The following is a 20000-nucleotide window of genomic DNA, read 5'->3' as shown; positions in this document are numbered from 1 at the left end:
ATAGTAAAATTCCAAAATTTTCATAAACATTTTTGGCACTCTTTTAATCTCCTCTCTTCAAAGTCTAGTATTTTGTTTAACTCTTGTCGTCTTCTTTGCAGTTATGTAATAATCTTTTCTCATCTGTCTTTACATTTTGAGCTAAAAGCAGTTCTTTTTGCAGAATAGTCAGTAGAACTGATTGTGTGCACATGAACAATTGTAATCTAACACCATTTCATCAGGACTAAAAATTGCTCCATAAAATATAAACTATGGTTTGGTGTCCCGAGTTAAAGGATATCAAAGGAAAGATATGCTATTATATTTTCCAATACGTATAGCATAAATGTTATAAATATTATTAATCTGTTCCACTGCATGCAAAGTCTAACTTCTTTCAGCATGCAAAGTCTAACTTCTTTCAGCATCTGAATATCTCAACAAAAACAAAAAAGATAATTATCTTAAATTACTTCAAAGTTGAAAACACTGAATACTGGCTAACAAAAATGAAGGTGTAAAAATCTTTCATCACTATCAGTCATTTACTGTAAGTTATTCTTCACTTCACCCCAAATCCTTTCCATTATTACAAAAGTGAAGCAAAGCCACTGTGTTTTCTGTCTTAATCCTCCTTCTCAGATGCCTCTGCACAGCTGGGTTTTTTTAAACCCACAAGCTTCTAGGTGAACTGTGTTCGGAGCACAAGAAGTTAGAGTTCACTTCATAAACCAGGAGCTCTTCAAACTTGTCATAAGCATATTATAGAAATACACACTACTGGTTGGGGAAGTGTGCTCTATCAATATTTCATTTTAGTACAGTACACTTGCATTAACTCTATTAACACAGGTACCATACTGTTTCAAGTCAGAGAACCTACAATGTTGTAATGAAGATTACACTAAGAGCAAGGCCTTGATAACTACAGCCATTAGTCCTGTCATCACCTATAAAGTTAATGGGTTGGAAAAATGGTCAATCTTTGGACTAAAAGTTGATATTTAATTGAAATAAAATGTTTTTTAATTGTAATGGGGATTTTGCATTAGTGTGAGCATGGAAAGGTACTAAGGGAGCTAATGCCAGGTTACATATTGATTCACATTTTAATACTAATGCAAAATGTTTGACTATTTCAGTTTCACAAACAGCTGCATCTATTCCTACAATTTCTTATTTGTTTTAGAAGAGCAAAAGTTATAATTTAATGGAAAAATAAAATAATGAAACGATGGAACTGCTGTAAACTCTGATTGGCTCCACACAAGAATGATCAGGAAGCTATGAGTCTCTTCCACATCTTCCAGGAGCAACTGTAAAGCCAACACTACACAGTGTTAATCAAAATAGTTTTAGTGACTGTGGATTTTAACAAGAGACCTAAGAAGGACTGTGAAAGGGATGCCCAAGAATTAACATCACTATATCCTGGAAGGATGGAAGTCTTTATAAAAATTAGTTTTTCCTGGAGAGGAAAAAGCTTCAGTTAAGTTGCCTAAAATTCTTAGTATCAATAATGATTACAACAACATATGAAGTATATAGTTATTTTTCTCATGGAATCACTAACAGTAGTTTAAAAAAATCCTTCACAATGAGTAACTTCTTTAATCTACAACAGATATGGCATACAGCAAAATCATTTTTATATAATAGCACAAAATGCTTTTGAAATTACACTGTAAAGTATTCATAAATAGTCATTCACCAAGAGTGAGAGAAAATATAAAGTAAGCTTTAGAAGTTAATATCAGTTATTTCCCTGAAACTGCAAAACTGTAAGAAGAATGGAGGAAGGAGTTAAACTAGATTGCAAAAATTATCATTGTAATTCTGCTATAAAGTTATTATGATACTGAATTCTTACGTCTTGTTGTTAAGGTGCTTTTGCTATATAACCTGTAGTCTACCATTTGTAAACACATCTTTTTGATGTTTCTGCCAACATCCTGGCAACAAAGCAGTGCAATTTCAAATGAGCTAATTAACTTAATTGTTGATGAAGCATGAAACAGTTCATTCACCCTGTTAGCTGCACCATGACAACGTAAGAGTCTCAGCCCATGAAGTTACTCATCTATATAAACCTATCTGTAGCTTTCTATTAAGATCGGTTGCATGCCAAAAATAATATGGTTATTCTGACAAAACCCAGTCCACACTATAAACATAATATATTTAGTGGCTCAGCATTTTTGTGGCAAATACAGTGGAATACAGAATTGCCAAGAAATTGATAAATGGGGAAAAAACCTATTATACTTTTAAGCTGTTAGAGAGCTATGTAATCTATTTTCAAAACATTTAGATTTAGGCAGCTATTTAGAAAACTAACAACTGCAACTGGAAAGTTTTTTCATTAATGATTAATACTGAAAGGTGTAAACCCACCCCTTCAAGTGTTTTTAGTTGTATGCATCTTATGCACATTTAAGAGAAAAGGCAAGGCTAAAGTTACCAAAGAAGGGTTAAATGGACACATCTGGTACATTAAAACGGTGTGTGCATTGTTATATATTGCACACACATAAATCCTGTTTGCACACAGATGCACACATTATATGTACCTACATGCTTTACTCAACCTATCCGAATTTACAATGCATTTTTACATACCTTTGCTATCAAACATAAAACCAAAGCATCTCTTCAAATTTTCCAAGACTCCATTTCAGTAAAGGGATAATAATAGGATTAAACACTGTGAGTTTGAAAGGCCTGCAAAAGTGTTCTACATGAAAGAAAGGATAACAATTTGACAGTCTGCGGATGGCCTTGATTATCCAGTTGCTCGGACTGTACACATGAACTCTGATATGCTTTACAGTAGAATTTTGCTAGCCATCTTTATCATTCCTTAGCCTTAAACAACCCCTTTATCCAATGAATAAAAATCAACCTACTTTAAAAACTGTCCAAAATCTTCACAAATGCTTTCACAGCCAGGCCATTTGCAAACTCCATGGCCATAGAGAGTATGAGAGGCCCCAGTCTCCTCATGTGACGAGCTGTAGCAAAAGAATACGGCATCAGATTAATCTCAAAAGCCATAATCGTTGGAGGCTGCTAGCGCCTGTCAGGTTACGATCAGTGACAAACAGGTCAAAACAGGTCAATTCAGCTCAGAGCAGTCAGAAAAATTTAATCGTTCTATTGAATAGTTCAACTGCCAAGGCTAGATGATGTTCCAATTAGAGAAGAAATAGAGCCAAAGATGACTGTTAATAAAGGATGAAAAAATAAGACGACTGTATAATATCATATGCTAATTCTGCCATATGACCTCAGCGTAACATTTTACCTATAAATAAAAAATACACTCAGAAATGATCAATTCTGAAAAGAAATATTTAAGATGGACAGCAGGAACTTATGAATAATGTGAATGTTACTGTACAATCTTTTATATTTTCTGGGGGTTTATATATTAAGGTGACTTACATTAATAAATATTTCCCTTTACAATCATTGTTTCCATTAGCAGCTCTAGGTTTCATGAAAACAAGCCCATATTCCCTTTAATTTTTTATAAAAGTCTGCAATAGTTTTATCCTTATGGAATAATCAAAGAGGTTTTATTTTTTTCCCCCTCACAGAGATGAGTATTAGCTACAGATTCCAAAGGAATAAACCAACTTCTCCAACATATAATCATCACATTAATCTTAATTAAAATAACAGCATAAAAGTATCCAGAGATGTTCCATTTTTGAAATAATAAAGTTAACAGAAAACTGCTCTGATACTCAGATGAAGACCCTGGACATTATCAAATTATAGTCTCCTATTTTAAATGTTATAACAATGAACGGGGCTATTTCTTTGAAAATACAATTGTGTACTATTTAGAATTTGTAATAGCCAAGTTTAAATTTACCTTACATAAGAGATCATCAATATCAGTCATTTTAAGTGCTGAAAGGTAACAAGGAGGAGCCAAGAATATCTGTACACTGAGCCTGAAAAGGCATATTTATAATATTAACACTTAGAGCCAAATTCCGCTGTGTTACAATGTCACAATTTACAGTAACTACTGGAACGACTCCAGTGAATTAAGCCAATGGAACTACCTCAGTGCACATAAGTGCAAAATTTGGCCTTTCGTGTTATTTCTTCTTTAGTGCTTTCCTCAAAATTTCAAATATATATTTTTTTTAAACAGCACAAATTTAACTATGCAATAGTGTGTATGGACTCTTTAAACTGAATTACATCTTCAATTTGTTAGATATCCTGCTTACACTTTCTGTGACTTGACCGATTTAATACTGTAGGCCTCAACATGGCTTCTAATTCTGTGAATGTAGTTGTTTGCCTGCAAAGTGTCTACAAATCTGCATCTACAAATACCAGCCAGCACATGCAAATTACCGGTTGGATATCTAACGTCACCAGTAGTACCAAAAGTTCACGGTGGGTGCAAAACTGAAGGCACATTATTTGGGTACTCATAATTGCACTTGCAAAATTAGAGGTTTTTGGTGAAAATCCTGCTATGTGATTAAACATACTGGAAAAATTATGTTTATTTAATCAGCCTTCAATGTTCTGTATTTTTTCTGATTTTGTAGCGAAGAAACTTGTGATTTCAAATAATACAACTCATTATGTGAAATAACGCTCTCTGTCTTTATGGTATGATCCTAACTGTAACAAAAGCAAAGTTTATGTCAGATGATAAGCACAGTAGGAATCTCATCAGAATTACCTGTCTCGCCTTGCATTTAGAACTGAAGACTGTCCATTCACTATGGAATGATGAGTTATTGGTGGTGATGCTTTGGAAGTGGTGGAGGAGGTAGTAGAGGAGGAATTGTTAGTAGAGAGGTCTAGCCCTCCATGTTTAATGCCATTGTCTTCCATACTGTGAACTCCAGTAACTTCTTTCCATAACTGCTGAATCTCAGCAGGACTTAAGCCAGCTATAAAACGAAAGAGAGCCCCACTAATATAACAAAGTAAGAGTTTCATATAATGAGCTCAGTGTTATTAATGGATTAATGCCAACAATAAAGGTGATGCTGTTTTTCCAGCACAATCGACATGTAGTAAAACAATTTCATTTTTCCTCTATCGGCACCCAATTAATTTAGCTGCTTTTCTCTTGTGCTACAGTCAATTAAAAAAAGGTCACCGATTTTAATATGATTATGCATCTTCTTAAAACACTTGTTCAAGGATCAAAGAGGGCAAACTACAAAGACTAACTGGTAACTCCTGTTTGAAAAACAACTATTAAAGAAAGTTTTAAAGGAGATTTTCACTGTCTGTAGAATCAATTTCTTGATACAAAGACATGACTCAATGGATCCAAAGTTCACTCAGCTCTTCAGAAGTACTGCTTAACCAACAATGAAATGGAAATAGAAAAATATATCTGATTGCACTAAGGATGCAAGCATTAATTTTCTTTTTAAATGAAAATCAAATCAAACTCATGGACCAAACTGAAATCAATGGGATTGCAACAAATTTAAAGTTAGGGCAGAATCTGTGAATCTGTGACTCAGTGAAGACAAACTTTAAGTTTAAAGTTAGGGCAGAATCTGTGAATCAGTGAAGACAAACTTTAATAGTTTCAGCCATCTATTAACTAGCATTGTTTAATTAACAAAATTTACCTAGTTTAAAATGTAGTTTGAATGGGTAAAAACCAGTTCTTTGGCTGAATAACCATGCTAACAAACAACACAGGGCCCGATACTGGTGACTGCTCAAGTTGGTCTGTCTGCCTAATCAGCCAAAAAGGCAACAGAACTGGCCCCCTGAAGATTCACTCTGAATGGATGAATCCCCAAGTAGTGAAGTGTCATCATGGCAGTCCTTTGCTACCTTTTCTCCCTGCCCTGTTATGGGAAGGAGACTGGAGGGTCTGACTAGGAGAAAGGGGTGTCCCTATGCCTCAGCTTCACCAGTCTCTCCTGGGGTCATTGGCATAATTCAGAGAATCCTTGAGGCTTCTCTAATATATGACTGTGACTGTCCTAGACCCTGATTAACCCCATTATTGGAGAGTTGTAAAGCTGGCTTAAAGCCACCCTTGCCCTGTCCCCCAATTGTGAGCCATGCTGAGCACAGTAGGGATTCAGCCTGAGATAAGGACCAAAATCTCATATATGTTGCATTTATACATTTGTGGTCAGGACTGTGTGACTACAGTGTCTGTGTTTGGCCCATAGAAGTTATAGATGATAAGAGAGAGTGTTGTCAAGTATTGTCCTTCACTCATACATTTTGTAAGAAAGTACTGAAATTTCCATCACAAGTTGTTGCTGGCTTGCAGGAAAGGACTGCAAAACACCAGTAACAGAAGAATATGATCACTTTCCCCTCCCATGCCCATCTGCATCTGACTTAGGAGGTTGTGACATTTCTTCTCAGATGTAAACTTTGCCACAGTCATCTGTTGATTTTGTCACCACCGGACAGGTTTGCCTTTGAAGACTACTCCAACACGCGTAGAGCAGAATGAGAAAGCTCATTAACTCAGCAGAGATTTTTATGCTACACTTTGTTATCACACCCATGCTTTGTAGATTGCACTGCCTACCAATTTATTTCTGGGTATTTGTTTTTCCATGCAGCTGAATGGGTGGATTTGATCTATATAGATTGGCTTGGTTTGGGTCATGGCTAGCATAACTACCTCTTTTTTACGTATCATCTCAACAATTGAAATCAACTAAAACATTCTTGCTCACAGTAACTAGAGTTGCGTGGTGGAAAGGAAGGGTGTTCTCAGTGGGTGGCCTTTGACTCTGGATTTAGCTTCTCCCCCAGTGTTCTGACAAAGCTCAGTTTATTGACCTTCTGAGAAAGGTTCATCTATTCGTTCAGACTTTTGATTGAACGGGTGGCTTTAATGGGTGAATGAGATTCCTTTTCAGGAGATAAAGAGATTTTTTTCATTGACTTTTTAGCAAGTTTGCTCTTTGTTAGCTAATATTTTATATTGAATGTACATGAGCTCACATTGCTAAAAATTGGTGCAATTTAAAACCCACTGAAAAATAAAGTATGTTCTTCAAAATCTGTCAACAACTATCTTATTAGGAAGCATGCAAAGCCCTGGAAGCCAGACTGCACACTTCGATAGTTATTCACAGAAATATCTTGTTGTCCAGGTAGCCTGGAAACCAACTGAATTGAAGTTATGATCTTATTTTTTTATTCCATTATTCTGTATGATAATTGCTATATTTACTTCTTCTCTACCTTAGATACTAACATACAGTGGTGCCCTGGGTTAATTAAAACGTGGGGAAAAAAAGGTTGATTTGGGATGTACATCTCAAAAATTGGAGTTTATACAGTTTGGATAGCATGGAAGTCAAACTTACTATTTTTACTGAATCAGACCTATGGGTAACAAGAGACAACATGACACTGGTAACAATAGTTGTAACTGTTTCTAATGACATTAAGTAATTACTACACAGTTTATATAAGGTAGTTTTCAGCAACTCTGCAAATAATTCATGCAATTACTGTAAAAAGTAGTCATCCATTAATATGATGATCACAGATCAAATCAAAAAGTAATGGAGTCAGTTCAGAGAGGGAGAAAAATGATACATTAAACACTCTTAAAATATTTCCCTTTCTCTTGCAGCATTAACTCTCTGTCAGTGAAATCATGCCTCATTTTTATTGTTTTTTTAAAGATAAAAACGTATTTTTAAAAAATTTGAATGAAAATGTCTTCTCCATTCTCAGCAGCAAGGAAATTTGATTGGAGCAGCAGGTGGATGGCCTTTCTTTGGTCCTGAGGGGAGAATATAAGATTGGCTGTGCTGGGACATTTTCTCCTTCCTGTTGTCCCTCCCCCATTCCAAGCGCAAGAAAACTTGTCTGTGAAGGGGAGAGCTGTCTCTAACTCCTTCTGCCACTCATTGGCCTAATCAGTGGGGTGGAGGGAGAGATCGAGTGAACCAACTGGCTTTTGTGTGCCACCCTGTTTAACACTTTCCTGGGCATCCAGTGGGCACCTTCCTGCTCCACACTCCCTGCTCTATAGCTAAGGTGTGGTTTGAGCTGCATTTCCAGTAAGTTTTGGGTCTGTCAATATTGCTTGGGTTTTGGGGAACCCAAATATCTGGCTCTGGTGTATTTAGCAAGGTGTCCTTGAGCTTCTTTGTTTCATTTGCCTTTTCCCAGCACCGTTTATGTTAAAAGGAGAAAGGACAGGAATGTAAAAGTAAGGAAGTTAATAGAGCATGAGGTCACTTAATACTGTACTGGACCCAAAAGAATGCTTGGTATTTTGAGGAGAGTTTAGATAAGTCTCTTTCTTCACCTTCCTCCACTCTCCTTTTTATTTATTTAGTTCTTAGTGATTTTAAAATCTATCCCTGTGACTGTGTTTAATTCTCCTACATAGCTTGATCAGCAGTAAGTTTATACATATATATAATTGATATTAAATTCTTCTGCATTTAACTAGCATCAGTGTAGCATGATATAGAAGTTTCTCATTGTGAGACACAGTTTATTAGGCATTCAATAGTGGAAAGATTGTATCTTGTTACAAGGTTAACGCTAAAATTACACCTTCTTTCTAACAGCTTATTTGTTGCACCTGAACATCTAGAAAATGTTATAAATGTTCTAGTTATGACACGGTAGAAGTTATACTTCAACATAAGTGCTATTTTTCAGGGGCAAGCATCACAGCATTTTGAATCTGCTGCCCCCTCACAGTTAAATTTAGGAAGTTGTTCTATTTAGGCTTAGTGAACGCAAAAACCGTGTTCGGTTTATGCAATTGTCATTGACAATCTGTATTTTAAAAGGATATTTTCTGATCTTTTTGAGTTATAAACAAGAATCTCCTTGCGTCTTTCAGATCTGCTAGTCGTTCATTCAGTTTATCACATCTTTCAAATGTGATCCATATAGAAGAGTTTGTATTATCCAAACGGAAACAAACACCTTTATATTGATAAGTTAGGGATTTAAGTGCAGAACTATTCACCAGCCCCATATTCAAACACTGCATGTGAATAGTGGTTTCTTAGACATCAGAATTACACAGGGGCCCAATAATCTTTGGAAGGATTTTGTGGATGTGTAAGACATCTGGAATTTCAAATATAGGAATTGAGGATTCCCTTCTGTATAAGGGGTAGAGTCCTTCCTGTACCATAGATAGTGAGTCATTTGAAGTACAAAATGTCTTTCTACTGCATTCCACATATACTCCTTCTCTTCCAGTAAGTTTTAGTGCTGAGAGTTTTACTCTGCACCACCACAGAAAATATATGACCTGGAACTTCGTTAAGTGCGGACATCTTTATTTTCATAAGAAACACAATTCCATATTCACTAACTCTAAGCCAGGGGCAGGAAGAACTCCCAGGTTGAAGGTAATAGTATGAGGATGTTTTATATGGGTGACTGCTATGTGGGCCTGTCTCATCTGACTGACAATTGATTATTTTTTATTTCATTACTCAAGTTAGACTGTAGTTTAGGCACATCCTTGTCTAAGGGGCAGTATGTAGCTGCACTGTCTCAGGAGAAGCCCAGGGAAAAAACCTGGATTGAGAGTTACAAATCCTAATCTTCTTCATTCTTTGCTCCAAAGAGGGAAATAATCTGCTACAGCCCTTTACAAGATGCAGAGTCCTTCTTTCCATCCTTTCTAGCTTCTACTCTGCTGACCAACAGATTGGAGGTGTGCACAGAGTTAAGGCTCTGCCTATTCTCTGCCCCTTTGTGCCTACCTAAATCTAGCCCCATATTTATTTTTAAACCACAGTTTCCTTGTTTTCTTTATTAAAATATATTTCTACATTTCCTTTCTCCATCCCTTTTCTGCCCTGCACCCTATAAAATGGATAGCAGAGCTAAAGGAGAAAAGAGGAGTCCTTGACCAATATCTGTTCTGATTCAAAAGCACAGAACAGATGCAAACCAAAGAGGTTTACTTAATTTAGATGATAAAATTACAGAAATATTTTAAATGCAGACATTTCCCCCTAATATTTTAACTCTTTAGTAGCTTTTTTCATTGTTAGTTCAGTTACAGCTAATCCTTCTAGGAAGGCATACTCAGGGGGAATTAGGAATTAAGGCACAATTTAATAGTTCTGCTAAAACAACTATTAAAAGAAAAACATTAAGGAGAGAATTATTTTATATTTATTTTTCCATTAGAAATGTGTGAATGACTGTTGTGTTAAGACTGTTGTCAGGAATGGTCTAGATAATACTTAGTCCTGTCATGAGTGCAAGGGACTGGACTAGATTACCTCTTGAGGTCCCTTCCAGTCCTATGACTATATATGACTATCAATGTAATTGGGTACGAGTTCTTAGAAAAATCTAGGGGGATCACTCAATGTTAGGGAAAACCCAAGGAATTCCTCTTGCAACACATGGCATAAGAGAAGAATGCAGAAAGTAAAGCTGTTCAGAGAGACATTTCACTTCAAGTACTCCCACCCCCCCAATCTCATGGTGCTTTACTGAAAAGGAAATCAGTATTGCCAAGCTGAAACATTCAAAAATCTTAAGTCAAGATCATCAAAATCATGAGATTTAATATAATAGTAAATTTGGCGTTATATTTGTTTCTGTTTTTGAGCCTCTACAGAGTGCTTGGGTCACATTTTCAAGCATCTATCTGTAACCATACAGGCTAGACATTTACTTTTTTAAAAAAATGAAAGCTGAGATTCTCATGTAATTAAGGTTTAATTAGGAAATGCCTGTTGGTTGAACCTGAAACTTCTCACAAAAGTGAGCTGAGTTTGACAAAGTTTTGCCAAATCTCAGGCAGGGTTCTGATGGAACCCTGTCAGTTTGCCTGGTGGAATGCTGTGCAGTCCCACCATATGGTCTGCTTCAGAGCCAGGGACCTCAGGCTTGTGGGGTCTACAGCTCTGGGGAAGCCCTCCCACACTAGAATTTCCAGACTCCCTGCTGTGGAGCTGGGAGACTGAAAGCCCCTGGGAGACCTGCGTGGAGACTCTAGGTCTTCCAGACTCCCAGTTTCTTGGCAGGAAGCCCAGAAGCCTTGGGAGCCCCAGTTCTTCTGGGCTGCTCCAGTCCCTTGCCTGGGAGCACTTTCTCTCTGGTCCTGTTCCTTCTCTCCACGAGCCTCTGCTCTTCGTAACTTCCTCTCTCCTCAGGACCTTCCTCTGTTCTGGGGCCCCCTGACTGAGCACTCACAAGCCTTTATTATGCTATTATGTTCAGGTGCTCCTTACCTAATTAACTGCTACCCAACTGCTTAGACAATTAACTATCAACAGGTGGATCTGGGTTGGTTCATTCTCCTTAGCAGAGCTGTCACAGGTAGGCTGGACCTCAAGTAGACCCCCTCAAGGCCAGCACTCAGTAACATGGAGTTTTAAGTAAAATGCCAAATGGCCAAAACACAAGATTCATAACAAAACTGTGACAGCTGGCAATGCTGGGACACTATATTTAAGTTGTCATTTATCCCACATTGTTCCGTCCCCATTTTGTCTGTATGAAGTACACTCCCCCTGTGCTCATCTAACTTCCAAGTCTCAAGTCTTAAAATCTGTACCTCATGAATGAACCCTTCTGTCCACATAGAGTCTCATATAAATCAAGCAAACTCTACTTGGACACAGCCCACACAGAACTTATTGAAGGACAGGGGTCCTAAAGAGCAGATATTATATAATTTACATGAAAGAGACCTATAACTTATCTCTGTTCTGTAATGTAAGCAAAAACTAAAGTTATGCACTACATAGGTGATGGCAGAATAGAGTTCTTAACATGTGAAATCTTTGGCCTTCCCACAGTATTTATTCCTAAGTAAATTTACCTTTCATAAATCTGAGTCCTCCCTTTCTCTTAAAATGCCTAAATACTGAATCATTAATGTATTAGTGACAGTGGCGGAGATTTTCCATTAACATTTTGTACTCAGAAATCTTGGTCCCAATGACAAAATCTTAAAGAGTGTTTTCCAAAACCATTCCCTTCTATTCCCTTAAGTTAAGGATCCTCACACCTTCTTGTCAACTGTCTAAATGGGCCATCCTGATTATCACTACAAAAGTTTTTTTCTCCTGCTGATAATAGCTCATCTTAACTAATTAGCCTCTCACAGTTTGTATGAAGAAAAGGAGTACTTGTGGCACCTTAGAGACTAACTAATTTATTTGAGCATAAGTTTTCGTGTGCTACAGCTCACTTCAGCATCCGATGAAGTGAACTTGAGCTGTAGTTCATGAAAGCTTATGCTCAAATAAATTGGTTAGTCTCTAAGGTGCCACAAGTACTCCTTTTCTTTTTGCGAATACAGACTAACATGGCCGTTACTCTGAAACAGTTTGTATGGTAACTTCCAACTTATCTGTATGTATATATATATATATATCTATATATCTATCTTACTATATGTTCCATTCTATGCATCCGATGAAGTGGGCTGTAGCCCACGAAAACTTATGCTCTAATAAATTTGTTAGTCTCTAAGGTGCCACAAGTACTCCTGTTTTTTTTGTGGATACAGACTAACACGGCTGCTACTCTGAAACATTCCCTTCTTGTAATTATATGTGAGTCACAATTCTCCATTAGTGACATCACAATTTACTGTCATGAAAATTATTATTATATTTAAGTTTCTCAAAGGATGGTAAAGAAAAGGAATCCTGAGATATAAAGATTTGGTCCAACAAATTCCAGCAAATTAGTCAATTTGGCTTTACAACAATTTTTTTAATTACACAAAATAGGCGACTATTATTTCTTTTAAAAGAATAAATTTGTAAACAGCCATTTTTATATCAATTGCCCACTCTCGCTTGTATCTGTTCACTTATGTTAAATGGAGTGATTACATTCTCACTAAATCAGTTTTCTGTAGTTCCTCAGTGTAAATCAATGGTGCTTGAATTGTGTTGCCCTTAGAAATTGTTTTCAGCATATAAGACTAATAAATATGCATTTTATACCTAAGAAAAACCACTCAAAAGCAGTTTTCTCTAGTAAAAGCATGTAGTAAAATTTATCAGCCTCAAGAAAACTAGGTAGTACAATAATATTAACAATAATAGTTTATTATTAAAGTATGGTTTAAATGCCATAAAAGGAAACTTCTGAAGTTCAGGTCAAAATGGAATGATTAAAAAAAAAGTTGTGAATTAGAAATAAGTTGAGTCGTATGTTGTTTATATACCTTGTGGCAGAGACTGGACAGGAAGAGCAGACTGGCCAGGTGGAATGGAAATGAGTCCCTGACGCTGAAGATTCAGCAGATGTTGCTGCTGCTGGAGTTGTTGCATCTGGAGGAGCTGCTGCTGGAAGACAAGCTGCTGGGCTGCCAACTGCTGCTGCTAGGAAAAAAAACAACAAACAAACACAGCAGAGAATCAAGTCTGCAGTGAAGGCTGCAAGAACAAAATGTAAACTCCACTTGTTTCCCCTTTCATCTCAGTTATTAAATAATAATATTATTTATAGAATACTCAGACAGTGGAACCATTTGAAATTTTCCACTATTTTTATTCCAAACTACTAGGTTGTTAGGGAAAAAAGGCAAAATACAATTAATAATACACTGCAGAAAAGGGTCAAGAGAAAGTAGGTAACAGCTGTTCAGAAATAATAATAAAAAAAATCAGCTCATGGCAGATGATAACAAATATATCTATGCTAAAAGCCTAACTCTTTACAACAGTTTGTGATTCAACTGTTCCATTCAGTTTTTCCGACTGAATAAGTTCGGTCCGCAGTGGCCCATGAATATGGTCTCCAGTGATCTATTAGTAAACTGGGATGTAGCCTTCATTTCACTGGCCTGTTAGCTCACTCTCTTCTCTTGTTGGAATATTAAAATCAGTACCACATTCAAGACAAAGAAGTGCCCTATTATAAGTAAAAGTATAACTTTCAATTTTGTGAGGCATTACAAGACAAACTGGAGTTTTTTTAGACTCAGGGGGTATAAGAAGGCAGTCACATGTCAGAGAAAGACAAGCAGCTATGGAAGACCTTTCGTTTTTAGTTTGGGGAAAAGAGAAACTTCTGATGCGCTCACTGGAAAACAGACTGCATAATGGAGCAAGTCATGTGGATTGCCCAGAGCCTCGGGAGAAATAAGGGAGCAATTTCTATTCTGTAGTTGATGGCTGTCTGAAATTCTATTCACAAATCCAAACAGAAACAAAGCCTCAGGAGGTCAGAACTGTTTCCTGTGCGTTTGCATAATGGACAGCTTGAAGACAACGTCTAGGATACCTGCTGATCAATTTAACTACTTCAGCATGTTTTGTTTGTATTATGTTTATATTTGATGCAGTTTGCTGACAAGTGCAAGCTAGGCCTGAGAAACCAGCCTGTCAGGTTGATTTATGAGCACATCAAACTGTAACTTTCTCCTCGCCACTCCAAACCTGCAGTAGCAGTTCATTAATCAGGGGCCTGCGACTTTGAAATCTGGGCTCCACCATTTTTTTTTTTTTTTTTTAAACAATGGGCTAAATTTGCATGCTCTCTGAGCTGTACCGTGGAGGAAAGTAAGGGTCCCTCACCAATTTAGAGCCTCTGTGAATACAAGATAATCTGTACTTTGTCCACCGCGCAGCTTGCTCTTTGTATACTGTGATTCATTAGTGAATGTCAGGTGACAGCAGCACTGGGTTGTCACCCTCAAATCCCATACTCCAAAAAAAAGGATGTGGGAGGGAGTGGCAGAATTCTACCGTCACTGTTATTAATCTCAAGAAAAAACCCCCGGTAAGAATAACATCTTTGATAGGAATCATAGAATATCAGGGTTGGAAGGGACCTCAGGAGGTCACCTAGTCCAACCCCCTGCTCAAAGCAGGACCAATCCCCAATTTTTACCCCAGATCCCTAAATGGCCCCCTCAAGGATTGAACTGACAACCCTGGGTTTAGCAGGCCAATGCTCAAACCACTGAGCTATCCCTCCAGAACCTCATTACCAAAAAAAAAGACCTCAAACTTTTCTTGTCCTGTCTACGCCCCTTCTCAGGCCCAAGCTAATCTGCAGCACTGAGTTTCACAGATCTTACCTCTTTTGCTTGCTTTCCTGGATGCTGCTGCTGCTGTTGCTGCTGCTGTTGTTGTTGTTGTTGCTGCTGCTGTTGTTGTTGTTGTTGTTGCTGTTGTTGTTGCTGCTGCTGCTGCTGCTGCTGCTGCAAAAGCTGAAGATGTAACTGCTCCTGCTGTTTCTTGTAAAACTCTTGCAGTTGTTGCTGAATAAACCATTTTGACTTTAATAAATAAAGGCAAAAGTTTCAAGTATTATAAATCTCCTAAACTCCTCTAGACTGGCATATGGTAGAGTAGCCATTAAGATTCACCTCATAACAAAAACGTGTTTGATTTGAAGAGGCAGATCTACATACATTTTTTCCCAGGGCGGCTCTGAAATTTTCCAGTGCCGATTCCAAAATCTCCTAAACCGAAGGGTACAGAACATCTCTGTTCTAACGGGGGATGCAGCAGAGCCAGGCTAACTCCCCAGATTATTACCCCTATATGCCTCATATAGCCAAGAGAACAGGCTCGAAGCTGTGCTCTGCCACTTGCAAGAAGTCAGGTGGACCAAACAAATGGTCGATTTCTTGGGGAAAAAAATTAATTACCCTGTCAGCCTGTGCGGCAGGATGCCGGATTTGCAATTGAAGGTGAATTGCCTGTAATGATCATGATACTAGATATCAAAGTGTTTAAACATGAAAGAAATAAGATTAACAGACACATTATTTTCTCTGTCATAATGAAATATACACCCAAACCTATAGCTGAAATTATACTCCATGTTGTATTGATGTACTGAGCACTGACACTGTCTTTACTGTAAGAATGAATTTTCATTGACTCTGGGTTTAGCTGCCAGGTGTTGCGCTGAGGGAAATGTACTCACCCCTCCTCTTTCTAACCTCTGTTGGAACAAATTTTTGGAAGGAAAATAAATAAACAAAGGAATGACTTTCACCTTTACTGAAACAAGCTGGTAAGTTCATATTTCATAACCACATTCCACTTATATGACTAAAGGGAGTACTAAAGTGTTATGAATTTTACAGTAACAATTATCTACAAGTCTATTTACACTTCCTTTGGCAAGTCTGCAATTCAAATGTGCCTAAGCACTTGAAAATGTAAATACTGATTTGCTCAGTGTTCATAACGCATCTGCCATTGCTGTTGTTTTATACACAGCATTTAATGTTTCAAATTTGCCTGTAGATTGACACATTTTTGCAGTCACAGCAACAAATCTGAAGACTAGGAAGTTGAACATTCATTTTTTTCAGACTTTCTTGAGCAAAGAAATATGAAACACTAGAAAATCAGTCCCATGCAAGCATAGCTAATATCTAAGAAAATTCCTTGGGTTACGGTAACAGTCCAAAGCAGGTAACCCACATTACCTGCTGTAACATAACTGCTTGCTGCTGTTGAAGAAGTGCTTGAAGCTGCTGTGGAGACAACACTTGCTGTTGGAGAATCTGCTGCATTTGCTGAGGGGTGATCACCTGGGGAGTCATCATGGCCACTGACACTGGCACCTGCACAGAGAAAGGAAGATATCATCATCAAACACATTTTAGCTCATCTGCATAACAGCTGTATGTCTTCTTTTTTATTTTGTACCAAAGATGGACCATACTATTTATCACTGTAAAGTTCCAGTCTCAGTAAAAATCTGTTATTTTAAGACCACAGTGCTGTGGCACTCTATTTCCAGAGGCATCAGATTTGATCAGACTCAAGCTTTATGTTTCACATCTCTTATGTATTACTGCATGAAATTTAAAGATTGGCTAGCATAAATGTGTATTTAAAAATAAATGATCACATGGTAGGGCTCTCAACACTTCATAATCAATCATCTTATCAAGTGTCATAATGTTACGCACAGAAAAACCTATTGAGACCGTTTCAAACGATATGACTAAAACAAACATAAAAAATTACGCATCTGAAAGCAATACAGATACATCTTACACAATACAGATATCTAGACCAGCAAAACGTATGTACAATGCTTTATTTTAAATATAAGAAAACCTTTCCTGTTAGGTTTGTTCTTTTAGTAAGTATTGATTGTACCAGAAAAACAACAGCACAGATTCAGTCAGTGAGAGAAGGGACATTATTCTAGAACCCTGGCCTTTCTGGACAAACTGTATTTTTTCAGGATTTGCTGACTTAAAACCCAAAGCTTGGAAATCTTCACATGAGCCAATTTAAAGTTTCTCCATTAAACTCTTGGAGAATGTTTTTGTTCAAGGTTCTTTTGTGGTTATCACTTTCTTTTCTATGTGCTGTGTAATGAGAGTCAGTGTGTGTGTGTGTGTGTGTCAGAGAGAGAGAGAAGGAGAGAGCAAGGGTGTGTGTTTGTGTGTGAGAGAGAAACCTTGTGTAAGATCCTGAGATATGTGCTCAGCGTCTACTGTAGATGCACAGTCTGAAGGTGTTGCTTCAACTAACCAGTACATAATCAAATAGCTTGTCACTGTGCCAAGTTTGCAACCTTTGAAAAAGCAATCACTTTCTTTTCTAGAAAAAAAAATTCACTTTTACTGTAAATAAAAGCAATCATTAATACAAATATTGTTTTGCCATATGTTCTCAGGACATTATGGTACTTTGCAAAGCAGCAAAGGTTATTATTATTAATAGATTGAATCCCAATGTGTCTTAATGATCAACGCTTTCCTAACATATCTGGTAAAATAATCTATTCCATGGAAGATGACGGCCGTGTGCAAACCAAAACTTTTATATAAAAGAAAATGGAAATGGAATGAATACGATGTTCTGAACTTTGAGTTTATAAGAAAATATAGTAAAATTACCCCAATTCATCTAATAGTAAACAAAACATCATTGGTTCACATTTACTTTGATCTGAAAATGTTGAATGTTACACTTGACAAGCTATAGTCATGCTATGTACAGAATTTGAATATAAATGTATTACTATGTGATTGTAAAAGTGACCGCAATAATAAAAAAGTCTAATATTCTTGTGTATAGACCCTAGTTAAATAACTCTAATCAAAATATTTCAGAAATGCTTACTGTAAAATAAAAGCGGCAGAGACAAAAACAGAATCCACTTACAATAATGACAGGTTTCAGAGTAACAGCCGTGTTAGTCTGTATGCGCAAAAAGAAAAGGAGTACTTGTGGCACCTTAGAGACTAACCAATTTATTTGAGCATAAGCTTTCATGAGCTACAGCATCCGATGAAGTGAGCTGTAGCTCACGAAAGCTTATGCTCAAATAAATTGGTTAGTCTCTAAGGTGCCACAAGCACTCCTTTTCTTTTTGCACTTACAATAAGTTATTTAGTAGGGGTTAGAAGTGTTGTGATGTTTGAAAATGATGCGTCTGTTTACAGCATTGTTTGTTCTAAGCTTATGAAGTCACAGAGAGAAGACAAACCAGTTTGAAAAAGTTTTGGGATGTACGAACTCAAATTCAACCCTGAGTTGATGGGAGTTTCAGCTACTTTCTCCAGGTCTGAATTTGCCTTCTTTCATGAATTTTGCTTCAGTGCTGCCATCTAACTGACATAAATCAAACTGAAATGAAAAGGAAGAGAGAAAGGCAGGCCCTCTAACAATTAAACCACTAAATTAACCTTTAAACCTTGGAGGAGTTTCTCTATCCATTAATATATTACCTATAAACTATACCACATGGCATAGGCCTTGCCATACTTGTGTTCCCTCTCTATGTCACACTTCTTCTTACATGTTCACCTGAACCAATATAGAAATAGTGGCCCAGATTCTCAGGTGATGTAAATCAGCACAGCACTATTAACTTCAGTGTGAGTGGTTTACTGGTTTAAACTGCTAAGAATCTGACTCATAATATGAAGCAGATCGTGAGATAGATGTATTATGGACTATAGAACTGTCTATACCTGCCAGTTCACAATTCGCATTTCTGTTTGCTCATGTAGTATATATTGCGAGTCTTGTTGGGGTTGTACTTGTTTGTGCTCCAGGTGACTAGCCTTGTTAATTTATTCCTTCATGCAAGTTCTCCCATTCCAATAGTTTTCTCTGTTTTTCAACTATATCTCTAGAAGTAAACAACCTAATTTGCGGTTTTTTACAATGTACTGGATAATAACACAGAAGCAAAGAAACTGGCAAAAGCTACATTAAATGTGGCCTTTAAAACATTTTGAGTGAGAATCCAAACATGCTTAATACTTTTAGCACCATATCCAGTGTACGACCATTTACCTACAGCTAAGAAACTACCCATTTTGAGAGCTATTGAATACCCATGAATCTTCATGGTAAATCTGCACAAAGTTATTACACATAGATGTTTCTGTAATTGTAATATATTGGTAAATTTCACAGTCTTCAATGATCCATAGACTTGCACTTCTATTGCTTTGGTGGGATGGTGCTAGTGCACTGTCTAGGATTACAGAACATTGGAAAACTAGCCCTTTTAGCCTACAATTATGTGTATGTTTGTTTGCTTTTCATATCTGTAGTTTTTAGTGTTTCTGAGATGATTTTTTAAAAATTAAATGGAGGCAAATTTTAGCTTTATTCATAGAAATAGCCCTCGATACAAACAAGTCAACAAACCTCAAATACAAATGCCATGAGCAGTTGAAAAGAGACAATGTGAAGCACATCATATCTGTTTTACATCCACGACCTGTTATACGATGTCCTCCAGGTTTCTGAGTTATATACAATACAGAGGAGGTTACAGTACACCAAATAATTTCCATACGCTCTGTTCTTTCCAAAATTGCCTTTTCAGCCACAGTACTACAGAAGATAGCAAACTTTGGGCTCTGTGACTGTGGAAGCTACTGCTGCTTCAAATTTGAATCCATAATGGCGACTTACATGACTGCTTAGGCTTACCCTATTGTAAGGTGACCAGACAGCAAATGTGAAAAATCGGATGGGGTTGGGGGCAATAGGAGCCTATATAAGAAAAAGACCCAAAAATTGGGACTGTCCCTATAAATTCGGGATGGGACAGCTGGTCAC

The 20000-nt window shown here is 37.1% G+C and overlaps 1 protein-coding gene across 20 annotated transcripts in view; it reads right to left on the bottom strand.

Annotated features, from left to right (window-relative positions):
- FOXP2 (forkhead box P2) overlaps positions 1 to 20000 on the bottom strand; it is a 548879-nt gene that overhangs the window by 48100 nt on the left and 480779 nt on the right. For 10 of the 20 annotated variants that reach the window (XM_043549764.1, XM_043549728.1, XM_043549692.1 and 7 more), the window contains 5 exons: positions 16385 to 16522; positions 15017 to 15217; positions 13157 to 13313; positions 4697 to 4910; positions 2889 to 2993 (listed from right to left, as the gene is read on the bottom strand). In XM_043549764.1, coding sequence (XP_043405699.1) covers positions 2889 to 2993; positions 4697 to 4910; positions 13157 to 13313; positions 15017 to 15217; positions 16385 to 16522 — 815 coding nt within the window. The remainder of the gene's footprint in view (positions 1 to 2888; positions 2994 to 4696; positions 4911 to 13156; positions 13314 to 15016; positions 15218 to 16384; positions 16523 to 20000) is intronic. The other 10 variants (XM_043549777.1, XM_043549725.1, XM_043549746.1 and 7 more) reach the window with 3 other exon arrangements.

This window comes from Chelonia mydas, chromosome 1 (genome assembly GCF_015237465.2).
Source record: "Chelonia mydas isolate rCheMyd1 chromosome 1, rCheMyd1.pri.v2, whole genome shotgun sequence".
Lineage (NCBI taxonomy): Eukaryota > Metazoa > Chordata > Testudines > Cheloniidae > Chelonia > Chelonia mydas.
This window is presented reverse-complemented; position numbering and strand designations above follow the sequence as displayed.